This window comes from Microtus pennsylvanicus, chromosome 9 (assembly GCF_037038515.1).
Source record: "Microtus pennsylvanicus isolate mMicPen1 chromosome 9, mMicPen1.hap1, whole genome shotgun sequence".
In the NCBI taxonomy this organism is placed as follows: Eukaryota; Metazoa; Chordata; class Mammalia; order Rodentia; family Cricetidae; genus Microtus; species Microtus pennsylvanicus.
The window spans coordinates 77,156,478-77,175,804 of NC_134587.1; the positions used below are offsets into that span (position 1 = coordinate 77,156,478).

General features: G+C 44.4%; 1 protein-coding gene across 2 annotated transcripts in view; it reads left to right on the forward strand.

Moving 5' to 3' along the window:
- The window catches only part of LOC142857741 (low-density lipoprotein receptor-related protein 2-like), a 49,183-nt gene that overhangs the window by 12,715 nt on the left and 17,141 nt on the right, over nt 1-19,327 (forward strand). For both annotated transcript variants that reach the window (XM_075986530.1, XM_075986529.1), the window contains exons 7-18: nt 255-380; nt 944-1,147; nt 2,201-2,369; nt 2,664-2,832; nt 3,661-3,895; nt 4,842-4,967; nt 7,719-7,943; nt 12,789-13,100; nt 14,347-14,559; nt 16,358-16,537; nt 17,046-17,261; nt 18,988-19,220. In XM_075986530.1, coding sequence (XP_075842645.1) covers nt 255-380; nt 944-1,147; nt 2,201-2,369; nt 2,664-2,832; nt 3,661-3,895; nt 4,842-4,967; nt 7,719-7,943; nt 12,789-13,100; nt 14,347-14,559; nt 16,358-16,537; nt 17,046-17,261; nt 18,988-19,220 — 2,408 coding nt within the window. The remainder of the gene's footprint in view (nt 1-254; nt 381-943; nt 1,148-2,200; nt 2,370-2,663; nt 2,833-3,660; nt 3,896-4,841; nt 4,968-7,718; nt 7,944-12,788; nt 13,101-14,346; nt 14,560-16,357; nt 16,538-17,045; nt 17,262-18,987; nt 19,221-19,327) is intronic.

Here is a 19,327-nt window from a genome sequence, read left to right on the forward strand (position 1 = left end):
ACACTAGGCCCTAACACTTGTCATTCTGAATCAGATTCTGGTGTGAATGGGAACTAGTATAGCCTAAGAATGTTGCCGGATTAGCACAGATTGCATTTCATGACAGCCAAACTGCAGGGCTCCCTGTCTGGGAGCTTCTGCTAATTTATATTCACACGGATGGGAACTCAGTGGCGAGCCCGAAACTCCTGTGCACTGAACTACAGAAGCTGTAGTTCCAGAGCCATCTCTAACTTATGCCTCTCTGCCAGCAGATGTAGACGAGTGCTCTCTGGCATATGGTCCTTGTAGCCAACTGTGTCATAACACACCGGGCTCTTACTCCTGTGGCTGTATTCAAGGTCACCAGCTCTACAATGGCACAGACTGTCGGGTTACAGGTGAGTTCTAGAGTCAAAATGAGCCCAGCTCCTGCTCTATTCTTAATGGTAATTATAGAGAAACGTGACCCTGGTTATTTAATTTAAGGTTTAGTGCTAGACACGATGCTTTTCATTCCAAAGAAACTGCTACTGTGGCAAGCATTGCCTAGCCAGAGTGTCAGTTACACTGAGTGTCTTTAAGATGATATAGTTACTCCGTGAGCTACAGAATTGGGTGCTCCAGAGAACCAACCAGTTGAGTTTTAATTTGGCCTGAGCTTCTTTGCCTCGGGGACTCTCACATGTGACTGCTATGTGACAAGCCCGTATCAGAGTTCTGTCTAAGGGGAAGCTGAATCTGAAATTAAATAAGGCAATACTATTCCAAAAATTAGCTTTAAAGTGCTGGGATCAGGGGAACGAGGGACTAGGGCAGCCCACAAATCTCCCCGAGTGTGCTTTGTCTCTGCTTTAGGGAGAAGCAGACTTCGGTATAAAAGAAGGAATCACATCTTTAGTTAAAGGGAAAGACATAAAAGAAAGCTTCAGAGTAATGTGTTACCATCTTCCTTCTACTGCAGATGACGATGTTAAAATTCTTATAGCAGCAGATAAAGAGCTAGGCATCCTGGACCGAAGAACAGGCATCTATGAGATGCTCACCCCTGTAAAGTCAAGGCCCAGTTCTGTTGCTTATGACCTGAACAGAAACATGTACTTCTGGGTGGATAAAGTCTTGAATGTGTTCATTCCTGGGAAGCCAAGCTCTGTTCCCCTCTACCCAGGTATGGTTTTGTTGTTGTTGTTTGGGTTTTTTTTTTTTTTGGCATTAAACATTAACTTCTTAAGGCTTCTTATGGTACTGATATGAGATTCCTGAGATCAACAATGTTAAACAACCTTAAAATTTTTGAGCCTAAAGCTTTGGAGTGGTTAATTGGCAGCATATCATGGCAGAAGTGTGGAGGAGAAAGCTGCTCACTTTGTGACAGCTGGGAAGGAAAGGGAGAGAGGACAAGAACATCATTCCACATTTCCCTTCAAAGGGATCTCCCAATGACCTAAAACATCCTACTAAGCCCCCTCATTTAAAGGTTTCTACTACCTGCCAATAATAATGCCCACAAGGTGGGGACCAAGCCTCTAACCTATTGGTTCCTTGTGATACATCCATATTCAACTTATAGCTTTTCTTAAGCATACTGTAAGGAGTATCTTTATTTATAGCTGATCTATATCTATATCTTTAGATGGGAAAGCTTTTATGACTAGCCTGTCATGAAGCACATGAGTATATAAAATACCAATATGAGACATGTACATGGTAGGCTGACTGTAAGAACATCACAGAACCTTGCTTGGTCCATGAAAATGTTTTTAAGAAGGAAAGAAATCTTGGGAGTTAGCCTTCAGCCAGAGCCTTCTCTATCACTAGGTATTTGAACTTGGCTCTTCGTTCCTTTGACCTGCCGCTCTAAGATGAAGGCACTAGCCAGAATTTGTCTCAGTAGGTAAGGGTGGGGATTAACCAGGCAGCATAGTGAAGAAGGGCGTGGCCCAGTAGGTTTAGTGGCAGACAAAGCTATTCCCGGAGACCCCTGTGGTGACCAGTGTCTGAGCCGCAGCCACATGCTCCATATTCATTAGCTGTGCTTGTCCTTGGGTCCTGCATGCACTTTAGCCACTCCATGGAACACCTCTGGCCATTATTTCTTGGGTCCTCTCTGCCTCGTCATACAGATCCTAATGAGTTGTTGAGGAGTCTTGTCAAATACCGTTCTCAAGGCAAACATAGCCATGAAAAGCTACAGGTGTCACTCTGTCTCCCGTGTCGGCAGAACTCCCACCCGTGAGCAGTATTTCTCTGGACTGGTTTACGGGACAGTTGTACTGGGCTAGTAGCTCTGCGCGGGTCATCTGTGCTGGCTTAAGTGATGGTAGAGGCTACGTCAAAATCTTGGAAAAGGATCTTGTGCCGGAGGAGCTCGTGGTGTTTCCTGCAAAGAAGTAAGTCGTATTTCTCTTGGAATGTACCCTCAAATCTCTTGGCATTTTACATGCTTAAGAAGAGAGAGTGCCAGCCTTTAGGTTTTACTTGTTCCACAAGATTCTTCTTTGTACATCTAAGACTGAATTCCATGTAGCCAAACTTTACCATGCCTGATGAATGTGGGGACTCTCCAGCTTTGGGGAGCAGGACAGAGACAAAGCTCATAGGAGAGGGCTAACGGAGTTGTTGAGAATAATGTGTGTACGCAAGCGAGGGCATTTTTGAAAACTGCGTCCTCCCGCTGCTTGCAGGTATTTGTACTGGGTAAATCGGAGTGAGAACGGAGTGAAGACGGTTGAGACTGCAGGAATGGACGGCTCCGACAGGAAGACAGTAGCGGTGGTGACCACACAGGAGCCTTTAGGGCTGACACTTGATTACGTGACTGGCAGACTCTACTGGATCGGTGGCTATAAAGAGGTACTATGGATAGAGCCAGAGGAAATGGGAACTCTCTCTTGCTAGGAGCTGAGAACGGGTCTAAGGTATGCACATGCCTCTCTGATGACTAGCATTAACTCCATGAAGTAATTTGCATTGCAAAAACAAGAAAAGCAAGGTTTAATTGCACAACATCTTCGAGTAGAGCAGACTGTACCAACAGCTTGGGAGACATGGTGTGCTTTTTTCTTTTTTACATACTCTGTAGCCCAACAGTGCTAATTTTTTGCAGTTATAAAGGTCACAATTTATGTTGTACCCATGATACAATATGCTTTGAAGACTTCTGGGAGCTTCCACAGAAGCATACATTTCCTTAGGCACTTAAGAGCTGCACTCGGATTTCCAAGGCCTAATGTTGCAGTTTATAACATCCCAATTTGGGAAATGACAAACTAAAAGGTCACTACGACATAGTGACTAAAAGCAGAAGCTCACAGCCTGGTGAGTCACGTTTCCAAGTCTTGTTTCCTAGTTGTGATTTTTGGCTGATTAGGATGTTTCTGTGAACACTCACGGCTCTCTCTGAGAACACATGAAACACCTACATTGTGGGCCAATTACAGAATAGAGAGAATGGTGTTGGCACCATGTCTGGATGTAGAGCATGTGGGATAGTTGTTAAATCTGGACAAAGACCACTCGATGTGCTGACTTTGACGGTAGACTCCACAGGCTTAGATGAATTCCTCCCTATCGACTTGATGTCGCAGGGATATCTAGTCAGCGTCCAGAAACCTCTGGTGACAGCAACATCAGCAGCCCTTGCTGGCGCTCTCCCTAACTCATGAGACTCTAATCCTTCAGTCCATAGAGACCGTGAAAGTGGATGGCAGTGGGAGGCACACCTTTCCTGGGGTATTTTTGGAAGATGAAGATCCCGTTGGTCTGACTGTGTTTGAGAATGCTTTCTTCTGGGCAAATCAAACTCAACTGATCTGGACCTCGCCCCGCAGTCCGAAGGAGAGAGAGGTGTTGCTCCATGCCTCCGGTGCCTCCGTGTCTGCTCTCTCAGTCCTTCACAGATCTCAGCAGCCCAAAAGTAAGTGATGCACTTGCTTCTGAATTGCTGAGGTGGAAACCGCCCAAGAGGAGATCTCAGTTTGTTGTTGGAACTTGCTGTTTGGAGGCAGGGACATGTTTAGCCCCTTCTCCTTCCAGTCAGCACACAGGGCTTCTAGATATGGTGAACAGAATAGAAGCTTCACGGGGAAGCTCTTTCCAAGTCCTGAGCTCTGTGTCTGGCTAATGCCTCAGCTGGGTTTTTAGGGTCTGGGATATTGGAAATATAAGCTCTGGGCTGGAGAGTCATCTCAGCAGTTAAGAGCACTAACTGCTCTTCCAGAGAACCTGGGTTCAATCCTCATCACCTGATGTGTGGCTCTGAACTGTCTGTAACTCCAAAACCAGCTGATCCAATGTCTTTTTCTGACCCTCTCAGGTACCAGGCACGTATGTGGTGTGCATGCGTGTATACAGGCAAAACGCTTATAAACAAAAAGTAATAAATCAATCTTAAAAAATAATTATGAAAAAGAAAACATAAGCTATCCATAGAGTGTGGGGATTATGCTCACCAATGTCCTGGAACTGGATGTGTAGACTGGCTGGTTTTGTAAGCACACCTCTGCCTCCGGAGTGCTGGAATCAAAGGCATGCACGCTAGGCTAAGTGTGTTGTAGCAACTAACCATGGTGGAGAATACAGATCCATTCAAGGAGTCTCACAGTAAACCAATGGAATACTCATTCTGCCTTAACTTGAAGGGAGAAGGTGTAGCTGGTTAAAGTTTGTTGGTAAGTCACTTGGACACTTGTCTGACAGTCAGTCTGGAGACAAGCTTAGTTCAAAGGTCAGCACACCCATGAAAGATAACAAGTAGATTTGGATTCTTCTTAAGGCAGACCATCTTCCCTCTTCTCCAGTACTGAGTTTTGAATGGTTTGGACAGAGAGTCTGAACTACATCTTCTGTTTCTGTTTGAACAGGTAGACACTCGGCATGTGTTCCGGGTTCTTGCAGCCATCTGTGCCTCCTGTCCCCCATCCATCCCAAGGGCTACAAGTGTGTCTGTCCAGAGGGACTGTTTCTTTTACCTTCTGGCACTTGCAGTGGTAAGTTCCCTAGTAAAATGGGTACAGTTCAAGAAGGCTTGCTGCAGGTGAGCCCGGAAATAGAGCAGATTCCATTGCTGAATCCATCCCTTCTGTTCTGACAAGTTCTGTTGACGACCAGTGTGTTCTCAAAATAACTTGATTCCATTGCTTTCTGATTGGTTTGAGATCGGGTATCACTGTGTAGCCCTGAAAGGCAAAGAACTCACTATGTAAATCAGACTGCCCTCAAAATTCACAGAGTTCTTCCTGCCTCTGCCTCCCAAGTGCTGGGATTAAAGGTGTGTACCTCCATGTCCAGTCCCCTATTTAGTTTTTTAATAGTGCTAAATAATAGTACCCAACAAAAATTTAACATCTAATTATTTTTAATTGTGTGGTGACATAAGATGCATTCGTGTTGCTGTGCAACCTTCATTATGATCCGTTCCCAGAAATTCTTCATCTTCCAGAATGAATCTCTTTACACCTTAGGCATCAGTTCTACTCCCCTTCCCCTCTAGTTCCTGCCAATCACCATTTTATTTTCTGTCTATGTGGACTGGCTAATTCTAGATACCATATTTGGTGAAAGTGTATGATATTTGACTCTGGTGTATGTCACTTAGAATAATATCTTTGATGTTTGTCTTAGTTAGGGTTCCTATTGATGTGATAAAACACGGTGGTAAAAAGCAGTTTGGGAAGAAAAGGGTTTATTTGGCTTACACTTCCATTTTGCTGTTCATTGTCAAAGGAAGACAGGATAGGAACACAAAACAGGGCAGGAACTTGGAGCCAGCAGCTGATGCAGAGCTCATGGAGGGATGCTGCTTACTGGCTTGCTTCCCCTGACTTACTCAGTCTGCTTTCTTATCGACCTCAGGACCTGCAGCCCCGGGATGACACCACTCAACATGGGCTGGGCCCTCCCCCTGTTGGTCACTATCTCATGGAGTCATTTCCTCAACTGAGGTTCCTTCCTCTCTGATGACTCTGGCTGGTGTCAAGCTGGCACAAAACCAGTCAGTCCAATGTTACTACTCTCTATTCTAGCATCTCATAGAATCTCATACATACACCCCTTTGACTTTTGAAACAGGCCTTGACATACAGTCTTGGGTGGCGTTGGGTTTACTATGTGGCCTGTGCTGGCTTCAAAGTTTCCCGAATCCCATGATCAGCAGAGTGTACCACAACTCCTGACTCCCTTCCATTTTATGTTTCAATTTTGATGATTATTATTGCGAGAGGAGCTCATGTGCACCATTGTGTGCACGTGTCCATCAGGGGAGAGTGGTGTGGAGTTGGTCCTGTCCTCCTAACTGTTTGTGGGCTCCAGGGATGGAACTCAGGCTCGTGAACTTGCACACAGGCACTTGTACCTGCTCGGCCACCTCACTCACCTTTTATCCCTTCTGAAGGCTGAGTGATATTCTACTTTAGGTATATAATTCCTCCATTGCTAGGACAATTGTATTTGATTTTTAAAGCATAAAATGGCATGTATACTTCAGGTTTGCATGAAAACTTTACAAGTAAATTAATAGGAGAATTACCTTCTATGATCCCTATTACATATCCTGTCTTAGTTTTTAAGTGGTCTCTGCTTGAATGCTGTTTTAGTCCAGCATTGTTAACACAAATTCCCCCATATTGCTGTTTTATCGCCAAAATATTGAAGGCTACACAATCTATTGACTTTTTCTGCCCAACCGTTGGTGCTTTTGAAACTAGAATATGAAAGTTTGTGGAAGAATAAATCATGTAAATATGTTTATGCACCAACTTACTTTTAAAAACACAGATCACAGGGATGGTTTTGGATGAAACCATGGTGGAAAAGGCTGTAGTTGCTAAGCAATCAGCTCAGGTTTAATTTTGAGCATTATATATTGTATGCTGTTAAATCCACATGCTCAATTTTTCTTTTTTTAAAAAAATATATATTTATTATGTATATAGTATTCTGCCTGCATGTATGACTGCAGGCCGGAAGAGGGCATCAGATCTCATTACAGATGGTTGTGAGCCACCATGTGGCTGCTGGGAATTGAACTCAGAACCTCTTGAAGAGCAGTCAGTGTCTTACCCTCTGAGCTATCTCTCCAGCCTTGGCCCAATTTTTCTTTAAATAACAGAAAGCATTAAAAATTCTCTAGTAGCGGTGAGAAGCAGAGACAGGAGGGTCTCTGAGTTCAAGGCCAGCTTGCTGAGTGAGTGAGTTTCAGAACAATCAGGACTGCATTTAAAAAGAAACAACAAAACAAGTGCTAGGTGGTGGTGGCGCACGCCTTTAATCCCAGCACTCGGGAGGAAGAGGCAGGCGGACCTCTGTGAGTTCGAGACCAGCCTGGTCTACAAGAGCTAATTCCAGGACAGGCTCCAAAGCTACACAGAGAAACCCTGTCTCGAACTCCCCCACCTCCCCCCCGCAAAAAAAACTCTATAAATAAATAAAATAAGCAAACAAAAGTTCTCTAGGAGCAAGACATTACTGAGGAGTGATGCATGTCAGTGATTCAGTTTTATCCTTCCACTGAACGTCAGAAATACCCCGTGCCTCGGAAAAGCTGACACCAACACTGGCCATCTTCCCAAATAGCCCATCTTTAGAGGCTATGGTGGTGATGGGGTCATGTGTGTCTGCTACACAGGTGGGGGTGTAAGACATTTGTGTGGGTGCCCGAGCTTGAGATGAGACTACTCCCCGTAGGGAACCCGGCATTCGTCTGAATGGTCAAACAGCAAACCTCTCCCTTCCCTTTGCAGAGCTGAAAGTTGTATTTTCTTCTGGCAAGCGTCTATACTTGCTGAAAGTCAGCTCTATGGGATCTGCTATAGAAAGAACTCTAGTGGAGGAGCATGCTGGGAACCTCTACTTACTGGATGTGGACTGGAAAAGGAACTTCATCTATTGGTCAGATGCCCAGGGTCGTCTCATTTATTCAGAGGGATATTCAGGGCAAAAGCGAGAGATTTGGACCCAGCATACAGGTGAGCTCTGGTAGTCATCTTGTTTTCTTCCTTTATTTTCTGGGTCTAAAATGTGTAGGACCAAAAAAGTGCACCCATCCCTGATCTAAATGTATTTTCATGCCTAAGACTAGGTGTGACTAACTGAATGTGATATCAGCATTGACCTGTTGTTCTTGGGTGTGACCACTGTCATGAGGTTAAATAGAGGGATAAGGTTTTTTGGGTTTTGTTTTTTTTTTTTAATTTTTGCTTTCCCGACCTTAAAGTCAGAGAAGAATAGAAAAAAAGATCCTTTCATTCTTCAGTTTTGCATTGCAGATTTTTCAAACTCTAATTTAAAAGTCATTTGCAATTCAGATTTCAGAGAGAAAAAGCTAGATATTTTCTTAATATGGCAGTATATACTTTCCCTTCCCACACTCCTAAACACTGCACCTCACCCTCAAGTTCTCCTGATTCTGTCTAAACGCAGCAAACGTCTCCATCGTAAAGGACGGAGCCTTGAGCTCAGGGTGAGTAATGAGATTTCTGAACATCTGTCCCTGTGTGCTCTGCCAAGTGCTAAGGCTCTGCCTTGCGAACACACGTGCCTTTGACACTTTCCTTGGGGTCCTGCAGGACCCAGAGGGCTGGATAAGTACAATGGCAGGTGAGTAGCAACTTCTAAGGCCCCAGTCAGAGGACAAACTAACCGTGACAGCACCTAGCAGCTATCTGTGAGATGCCTGATCGCAAAATGTCTTCCTGCCTAATGGAAATGTTACCTTCTCCCCGCTGGCTGGCCATGCTAATTGGCTTCTGTGTTGCAGTTATATAAAGGACTGTTGGTTTAATCTGAGCTGGCTCTATTGTAGAGCAATGATAGTTCTCCATAAGTATAATAAATGCCCAAGGTGATCAATTTGTAAAGAGAAAATCCTAACTGAACAAAGAATGCATAAGTAAATTAAAGAAAAGGTTGATTTTAGCTCTTAGTCCATTTAGGGTTACTCATTATTTTTAGGCCTTGGTGGTGGTGCTGGTGGCCAGTTTTGGGAGGAGATTTGTGGGCCCAAGGCCACAGAAAAATAAAAAAGGAAACAAAAAGGCAGAGACTGGAAACCCGTAGACCATTTGAGGGCATATATTCCCAATTACCTGATTGTCTCCCATTGGTCCTCATCCATTAAAAGGTCCCACACATCCCAATAGCAGGTTGAGCGTCAAGGCACCAACACATGAACCTTAGTGGGGTATCTGAGATCCAAACACACTGCAACAGTGGTTCAAACAGAACAAAGACAACAGTCTCACTCCTGCTAGCCAGACAAGGCCACAGATTATGCGGCCTCTTTAAAAGCCATCAGTCCATTTGAGTACACTGAGGTCAGTGCTTTCTCTTGAGCACATTACTCTTACACTAAAGTTGAAAATTGAGACCAAAAACAAACAAACAAACAAAAAATCCAGTTAAAATTCTTAGTGAAAAAATGAGAAGACTTCATAGTATGTCTCTAAGTACAAATATGGCATTGTTCAAAGAACGTTACGTGAGCCTGGAAAGGAGGTTTTCAACCTTGAGTCTGCAAAGGGCAAAGATGAAATCCATAATTCAGTATAAGAATGAACACTCTCCGTACATTGCAGAGCCTGGCAAGGGAGAGAGCGTTGAGCTTGGGCAAGAATGACTTTGCGGATATGGAGAGGATTCTGACCAAATCTGACAGCGGTTCCTCCCACGGGAGGTTGTGATGTAGTAAAGAAACACATCACCCGAAAGGAAGGACAATAAGTAGCATATTAAGGCTGTGTGTAGTGGCTTCCCCCCGACACCACACCCCCTCACCCTGAGTCACCACGCATGTGTTTCCCCACCCCCTCAGTAGTTAACACTGAGTTCTCGCTATCGTGCCCAGTAGATGGGTTGAACAACTGGCTCTCTGGGGCTTACAGTTTGGATAGCAAATGAATGCCACCCTCGTCCCAGTCGTATGTTTTATGAGGACTTTCAGGTGGTATTGTTGAGATCGAATCGTCAGGTTGCTAACCTCATCAGTAGATTAAACCAGCGAGGAGTTCGGAAACAAATGGGCTGCGAGAAGCCAGAACGTGCCTCGGGGAAGGAGGCTGCTGGGCTAGGCCTTGGAAAGTACAACTGATCTTCTCCCTGCCAACTTCCTGTCCATGGTGCTGCATTCCACTGCATGCTCTCTGCCACCTTGTCCTGCTTTACCACACAGTGGCCCAGAAGCCCTGGAGACAAACAGCTGGAGAGTAGACCATGGGCCGGAATAAACCCTTCTTTCCCTTACTTTTTTCCCCACCTCTGGTATCTCGTTGCAATGCCTAAGAAACAGAAACAAAAGCGTAATAGGAGGAAGAACCATGCATGCGTATTTCCTGCTATATGCTTATAATAAAACTTACTGACAAATCATACGCAGTCCATGATTGATGTAAAACCCTAGACTGAACCCTTGATCTGGTAAAGTCGTAGAGGAGGTGTAGTTTCGACTTGAATACCACTTCATACTTTTGTTTCTATGAACAAGTGAAACAAAGGTGAAGTGATGAAGACACAATGGAATTAATTCCCCAGTGCCATAAAACAGTGGCTTTGATGATCTGATTAATACATTATAAGTGCTAGAAAATGATTCTTGGATTTGCTGGCTACTTAGAGTTGAATTGATCTCACATGTAGGTGGAATCAGCATTGGTAACATGTTTGCTTTCTTTACATTTCTTTTATTTTGTGGTGTGTGTGTGTGTGTGTGTGTGTGTGTGTGTGTGTGTGTGTATGCATGTTTACACATGTCTGTGAGTAGATCAGAGGAGAGCTTTCAGGAATTAGTTCTTGCCTGCCACCACGTGAGTGCCAAGGATCAAACTCAGGTTATCAAACTTGGTGGCAAGCACCTCTACCCATATTTCTTTTCTTAAGTAAAGACTAAGGATTGACAAACTTTGTATGAAATGCCAGTAAGAATCACCATGTTTGGTGGATATTTGTTATTATATCATGAAAAGAGCATTATACAGTGTATGAACTACTAGCTGTATTCCATGAAAAGTTATCTATATCAAAAGGCAGTGGACCAAATTTCACCCAACGTCAGTTATTTATCCATCTCTAGTCTGGAGAACAAAACAAAACCAACAGGCCACTCCAAAACAAGTACGCCCAGATGCACAATGCTGACAGTTTTCATGGCGTAAACATGGTGTAAACACCCCACAATGCCAGCTTCCAAGCTACCATGTGACACGGTTAAAATGGGTTTCGGAATATTCATGGAAGCAAACTTTACACAGTATGTTCACCCTTCAGGAATGATTGACTATAAAAACAAAAGCGTGATAGGGTTTGCCATAAAATCTCAATGTCCTCCATGATGCGATAGGTGGGAAATTCCACATCTGTCCTCAGTGAAGTGCAGGCAGTGTTTTATAAGACTGCTTTGAGGCTATATATATATATAGTATACAGGAAACAAAAACAAATATCATGTTTAGACTCATGACCCATTCGAAGCCAATCTGTAAAAAGTCCAGAAAGAATACCAAGTCCAGAGCCACATGCAGTTTCATGATAAGGAATTTGAAGCCAGTAATAGTAAATTGCAATAAAACAATTAAGAATATATTAGTCAAATATTTATTACTGCTGTAAATCAATATGATTAATTTAATTACTTTAAATTAATTGAAATCATCTTGCAGATTTCCTGACACTTGGCTGTTGTAAGCTTGTGTGGTCAGCTTTAGTAACTTACCATAAAATAGCAGTCACTATTCTAAGATTCTCTGTTTTAGCTCTGTTTGTAATAGCCTCATGAGAGAAGCATTCTTATAATGGATTTAAGGAAACCGAGGCATAGAAACAGGATTTCGCGGGAGGCATTCTGACCTTCTAGCTTGATTCTGCTCTTAATCTTAATGACTGGGTACAAACCATGGTAGATCAACTCTAACCTAGCTCTGCCATAAGCTTGTTGTACTGGGTGTGAGCAGGAAGGGAAGAGTGTTGGAAGTTAGTGCCTGATTCAATTATTCACATCTGATAAAGGATGCCTGTCTTAGTTAGGGTGTCTGTTGCTGTGAAGAGACACCATGACCACAGCAACTTTAATAAAGGAAAACATCTAATTGGGGCTGGCTTATAGTTCAGAGATTTAGTCCATTATCAACATGGTGGTGATGGAGAGGTAGCTGAGATTTCTACATCCTTATCTACAAGCAGGAGGAAGAGAGAATGACACTGGGCCTGGCCTGAGCATCTGAAACCTCAAAGCCCACCCCCAGTGTCACATTTCTTCCAGCAAGACCACATCTACCGCAACAAAGTCCCAACTCCTAATAGTGCCACTCCCTGTGAGCCTAGTGGGGGCATTTTCATTCAAATCACCACAATACCCATATTTTTTCTGTGCTTGGTCCTTATCATACCTGCATGTTCTCAGTGTAGATTTTATTCCTTGTCTGTGCTCTCTTGGTGACCTTGCATTCTATCTGAAATGATGTCTCTTGTTTTAGTCTGTTTTCCTAAAGCAGTTTCAAATCTAACCCCTTAATGTATAAATGACTGGTTTGCATATTGACTCTCAAGAAGAAGGGATGTCACTCTGAAGTGTCAGGCCTGTGTTCAAATGCAGAACATGTGGACATCTCCTTCAAGATGTAGTGGATCTTGCCAGGTGGCTGTGGGGACCACTGGGACTCAAGTCACAAGCTGCCTGATTCAGAGTAGCCATTAAGAGGTTCATGTTGCAGAGAAGTGTCTGCTCAAGGGGGCCGGGTCTCTCTTCTCTCCTTGATACATTTGAGTCAGTTTGCAAATATACCTAGAAGCCTTTTCTGAGGCAGCCTCTGTCCCTCCCACAGTCTGCTCAGCAAATGTGGACATCTCCACCGGGAACCTGTTCTGGCTACCCTGTGACCGAAGTACGATTCAGAAGACCAGAGTTCCTGGCCCTGACTCCTACACTCTCTACAGCACTGGCAATGTTATACTACAGCTGCTTCTAGACTGGCCTAGACGGGTGCTATACTGGGTGGAGAGTGGGAGGCCCCTTCAAAGCATGACCCTCGACGGCAAAACCAGACAGGAAGTCTGGAGAGGCACCTGGGCGGCAGACACCCGGATGGCCTTGGACCTTGGGTCTGCTAGTATCCTCTGGACCACCAAAGGGTTGGGTAAGTACTATACAATAGTACCATGGGTAGAATCTGAGGCCATATGCCAAAGCTTCTTTACATTACAATGCTTCAAGTCATTTTTTTTTAAAGTTAATTTTTGTGTTTTGAGCTATGGCAGGATAAATAAGATATTTTGACACCTGTATGCAATGTATAAAGATCAAATTACAGTAATTAGTATATTCATCTCCTCAAGCATGTACTGTTACTTTGTATAAAGAGTATTCAAACTTTTCTTCTAGCTGTCCTACTTATTCTGAGCACTGCTTCGACAAAGACTTTAACTCAAACTTTGACAGTTACTGCAAGGCATCTCTTATCTATCAGTCTGGTTTAGGAATTAAAAAAATATATATAACACCAGAAATAATAGACTTGAAAGCTTCAAAATATATAGTTAGTTGTTTTTCCAAAATTTTGTTCTGAATTTGCTTTTCTTCCACAGCTAGAAATAGAAACACACATCCTCTGCTCAGGAGGCACCGAGCTATGCTTGGACCTTGGTAAAACTGTGTAAGCTGGAGCTGCACAGAGATTGCCCACCTTCTTACCTAGCAGCTGCCGTAGGGCCCGTAGCGACATGCTGAGAGCCATGTTCTTTAGTACACGCTGCTTTCTATTGCTGGGTTTAAAGACCACGACCAAAAGCAACGTGAAGAGGACTAGGTTTGCCAACCTTCCAACTTTTGGTCCATTATGAAGGAAGGGAACTCAGGGCAGAAACCTGGAGGCAAGAACTACATCAGAGGCCATGAAGGAGTACTGCTTACCAGCTTGCTCCTCCTGGCTCTCTAAATTTGCTTTCTTATAGAACCCAGGACCTTGCCCAGGGATGGTACCACCCACCTTGGGCTGGGACCTCCCACATCTGTTATTAATCAAGAAAATACCCCATAGGGTTGCCTCTGGGCCAGTCTAACAAGGCACGTTTCAATTAAAGTTCCCTCTTCAGGATGACCCTGGCTTGGGTCAGGTTGTCCTAAACCTAACAACACAAGACACATTCAGGCAGTGAGGTCACAGCTGGTGTCTCTGAGTGTCAGGCCTAAGATCCCCACTTTCCTGGAGCTTAAAATATTCACTAGTTACTTTAAACTTATAACACTAAAACCCATGAAACTTTCAAAGAGGGCAATGTGCTTCCTTGGAGTTTTGGGTCTTTGGACCCCATCGCATGGTACTGATACCTCCCACCTTGCTCTGGGTCACAGGCCAATCGATCTTGATTCTTATTCTTCCCTAGGGTTGCACAGTCTCAGTCTACTAAAGAACCGAACATGCTCCCTGAACGCATCCTGGAGCGATGTGGTTATGGTGGCCCATGAGCCCTACCTGGTGACGGCAGACAAGGCAGCTCTTGTGCTGTGGAACAGGAAGACACTGGAGCCCTTCTCCACACTGAAGGAGCTGCACATAAAGAAAATGATCATCTTGGCAGAAAACCAGAAAGTTCCAGGCGAGTCTTTCTTTGTGGGGCCATCCCCCATGTTTTCTAGGGTGAACTCCTGAGTATCCATTTGTTTATATTGGCACTTGTTTCCTCTTCCTTCCAGAATCCCCCCTGCATAGCTTGTTCATATTCTGGGAGTTTAAACACCTTTTTCAAACTTGCTGAGAGTTTTAGCCAGTTAACTGTGACCATAAAAGTCATAGCAGTTCTCAAGGTCTGCCTGATGTCCCCCTCTGGGAAAAGGTCTTTCATGTTAGTGTATTCAAGAATCTTAGTCTGCGTATGAACATAGTTCTAAACTGCTTCCAAACTGACTTACCAAAACAACCCATTCTTTCATGAGACACGAAGCAGTGACGTTGTGCAGGAGACCCTCTGTGATGTGCCTCCGAGGCTGTGGATACAGGTTGAATATCCTCTACCCAAAATATTTAGGACCAAGAATATTTCAAGGTCTGGTCCTCTGTTTTAGGCTTTGGAGTCATTTTCAGCTCCCTAATGAAATATCTTATGGATGAAACCCAAGTGTAAGCATGAAACTCATTTACAATTCATGCACACTTTACGCACACAAGCTGAAGGTCATTCTCTACAACAGTCTTAGTGCCTGCCTTTTGAGTGTGACCTGCCACATGAAGTCAGGTGTAGAGTTTTCTTTACCTAACCATGTTCGGTTAAAAAAGTTTTAAAATTTGGAGTTTTTTGGATTTCAAGTTTTTGGACTGGCATGTTCATTCTGTTCCAGAGGAAAGCATCGCTCTTCCTTTTGCTAGAGTTGTGTCAAGGTGAAGCAGGCTTATGTATCATCTTTTCATATAATCCTTCAGCAGAGCAAAAGACATCCAGTCCTAGGTTATGAAGCAGAAAAAGAGGAATTCCCACCCTGGGTTTTAGAGGCTTCTTTGGCAGAAGCAGCTGAGTAGATGAAGGAAGAATTGAAACCAAAGAGACAGAACCATTTCCTCTCTGCATCCAGTCTCACAGTTTCCCATCTCTATCTTCCCAGTGACCCATACGACCTTTTGACTCATTGGTTGCTTTATCCTGATCTTAAAAGTTACAAAGCATCAGGTCTAAGGATGTATTCCTGAGGTGACATGCAGATATAGTTAACCTTCCTGCTTTGATCTTATTCTGATCTCTAACACATCTGTCCAGATGTTGTTGCCGTAGTTGCCGACAAATGCTAACTAGTAACGTGTGGTACTGTAACTTACGCATTTCGACAACGAGAGACTCGCTTATGTATGCTAGCTGTCATGCCGTGCCATGCTACGCCAGGGAACCAGAAGGACTGTTGTGCATTGCTTAGGGGTAGGGACACCATGATCTCACCTGGTAACGTGTCACCATTATAGAATGTTATCTAAACTGAGATGTAGACTGACTGTACACACCTACTCCAAATAACAGCAGTGGGTTTGTTCACACCCGTTGATTGTAGTAACTCTGCAACGAGTGTTTGGCTCTGCTCTTATGCGCCACCCTCCGTGCAGTCTGGGATGGACAGAACATGATGTAAAACACAGTTACACTTTGCTTTTCATTTCTCAGATGCAGTGAGGAATCAGGTAGCCCGGAGAGGACAAAAGAGCATGAACAAATTCAAAGCCAGTAGATAGGGGTCCATGTAGCGTGCTTACCTAAGTGTGCATACATTGCTTGCTTTCATTGGCTCTTGTGAGGGTAGAACTCATGTGGATCCTCAGCCCTGGCGTGAATGTCCAAGGGAGGGGACAGTGGGAACATGCTCAGGCTGGCCCCCTCCTGGACTGACTTGCTGAAGTGGCGTGGTTTGCTCTAGACCCTGGGCTTATGGAGACAGTGCCTACTGTCTCTTCTCCTCCCGTTCTCTGCACCCGGTCCTCTGTCCCCTGTCAGGATGGGAAGGGATGCATTCCCAGGGAGTCCCTCTGTGATGGTGCACGTGACTGTCAGGATGGCTCAGATGAAGAGAACTGCTCCCGGGTCTGCCATCAACCAGGTTGGTCACCCTGTCCTCTGTGCTTTGTGCCAGGGTCATCTTCAGGCACCTGAGAGGAACTGCCAGAGTATGTCATTACTTGTCCTAACTTCCCCTGGACCAGTTTGCATGCTGTCATCTGTAGGAACGCTGATTCCGCAAGGACACACTTCATCCATCCGTGTTTGTTGCCTGGTTGCCTCCTTAAATTAGCTAAGTATTTCGATACCTGCCTTTTTATAGGCTGGTGCACAGAATGTCCTAAGTGGCCCACTTCTAAGAGTTGGTAGTCATTTAACAAATTATCAAAGAAACCAAACACATGCTGTCTTATTTAAATAACTCAGTTCAGGTTGGTAGCATAATTGACCAGAGCACATTAAGATGGCTTATGTATCAGCCACACACTAGAACGCAGATCAAAGGAGATGCAGTTTGTAGACCCTTTAGACACTGGAACAAAGTGAGGCCATCTTGTTTGAAACCTTCCTTCTGGACCAATGCGAGTCTTGGACCTTCTCCATGCTAGGGGTTTTCCAGTGTCTGGATGGAAGCCGGTGCATAGAGGAGAAAGACCACTGTGATGGAGCTCAGCAGTGCCCGGATGGGTCCGATGAGCTGGGCTGCTGGCGGCCTGCTGAAGACTGCTCACTGCGCTGTGACAACAAGACCCGCTGTATCCCTAAGAGCTGGCGGTGTGATGGGAAACTAGACTGTTTGGACAGAAGAGATGAGCAAGGGTGCGGTAAGTTCCATGAGCTTAAGGTGTGTGTGTGCGCATGCATGTGTGTGTGTGTCTGTAAAGAGGGGTGCTGGGTTTCGCCTTGTAGCCCTGGCTGACCTGGAATTCACAGAGGTCCACCTCCCTCTGCCTCCGGAGCTATAGGACTAAAGGAATGCACCATCATGCCTGCCCCTCCCCGGATGTCTGGCCTCCAGGAGTACTTCCAACTGTCTCATAGTTGACGCCTCTTCTTTTGAGAAATTATGTTCTATAACATTGCTCTGAAAGGTAACCTAAACATGACCCATTGAGCAGGTATTGAGCCCTTGCTCCTGGGGGCTGGGGAATCTAAGGCTGGATTCCTTCAAACCGCTGGCCACAGCACCTTTATCATTTAACCAATATATTGTTGCATTGTTTAAGTAGCGCTATTTAAAGATGCCTCTATGCTGTTGATTTTCATTAACAATCACATTTAATATAATCATCTGCTTCATTAGACCCACCACACCTTTTTTCTTGGTGTGCGTTTGGGGTGGTTTGTTTTGGAGACAGATTCTCAATATGTAGCCCTGGCTGGTCTGGAACTCGCCACATAGATCAGGATGGCTTTGCACTCATAAAGATCCTCATGCCGCTGCCTCCAAGCACCAGGATCAAAGGTGTGTGCTATCATGCCTGCCATGACATCTTCTTGTGCTGGGAGCATATGACAGCACTTTCATGGCTCTGAGGTTATTGCAATAGTAAAATCACCAGAGTATGAAATGTGGAAAGCATAGTTCTAAGGAGAGGGCACTACAGATGCTGGATTAAAGTGTGAGAGCTGACACAAAAGGCATAGTGTATATCCCACCTGGAAACACACACACACACTCACACACACACACACTGGGCGCTATACTTACTGTAGAAGTTTGATAGTAAAGAGTTGGAACTAGAGACATCTAGAGAGTCCTACCACACACATAACAAGAATAACAAGAATATTTCCAGTAAAGAAAAATAGGTCTAGTTTCCAAAATTATTTTTTTTGTCAAGTTAAAGATCCACTTCCCTGAGCACTTTGCATTTGGTCTTTTCACCCGCTGGGCCACATCATTTGTAGGTCTCCCTTCATTTTTATGGACTGCAGAGTCTTTATTTGTCTTTCTAATGATGTAGTTCAGAGACCTGCATCACCTTGTAGGAGGGTCAAGAATTGAAGTGGGAAGAACTGGGTGGGACCTCAGCAGGTTTGGATGTGGAATGGACCATGTAGCCGGAGCTGTGATTGCACCTGGGGCCAAGAACCCATCAGGGAGAATGAGATACTTGAAGGAGCCTGTGCTCTGGATGGAATATACCTTTGATATTTTATTTATGTCTTTTTCTGGGGATCAATCAAGCAGTTTTTGTCTGTAGACAATGAGTCCAACAAAATAAATTATAGAACATTTTGGAGGTTGTGAGAGAATTTCTCTTGCATGAATAGTTTGCAAAGGAGGTTCCCCACTTTGCTTATTTCAGGATCTGCTGTAGGTCCTCCCATCCCTGTTCTTCAGTCCTAAGGACCAAGACAGGATTGGGGCATTAGATTAACAGTAGGTCCTTCCTAGTGTAGCTCTTACCTAGAGATGATTTCCTGCCTGGTGGGGCTGATTCCCAAGGTAACAGCAGAACTTGAGAGAGTCTCTAAAGTGTTTTCCTTGTCACTGGGTTTCTTCAGAGTTGCCCGAGCTCTTACCCAAAGCGTTACCTTTCTCAGTTCGTGAAGAATGCAGCTCCTCTGAATTTCAGTGTGGGAATGGCCAATGCATATCGTCTTCTCTGCATTGTGATGGGAACCGAGACTGCCTGGACCACTCAGATGAGGAAGGATGCCCTGTTGCCCTACGGTGTCCAGAAGGGGAGATGAGATGTCTGAAGAGTGGAGAATGTGTGTTGACAGAATGGATATGTGACCATGATGCAGACTGCAAAGATGGAACCGATGAGAAGGTAGCTACCCCTCCTTCAGACATATGCAGAGGTACCATTGCCCCTGAGTAGCCAAAGGGAGTAAGGATGCCAGAATCTGTGGATGCCCAAGTCTTTCATAGGGTGTA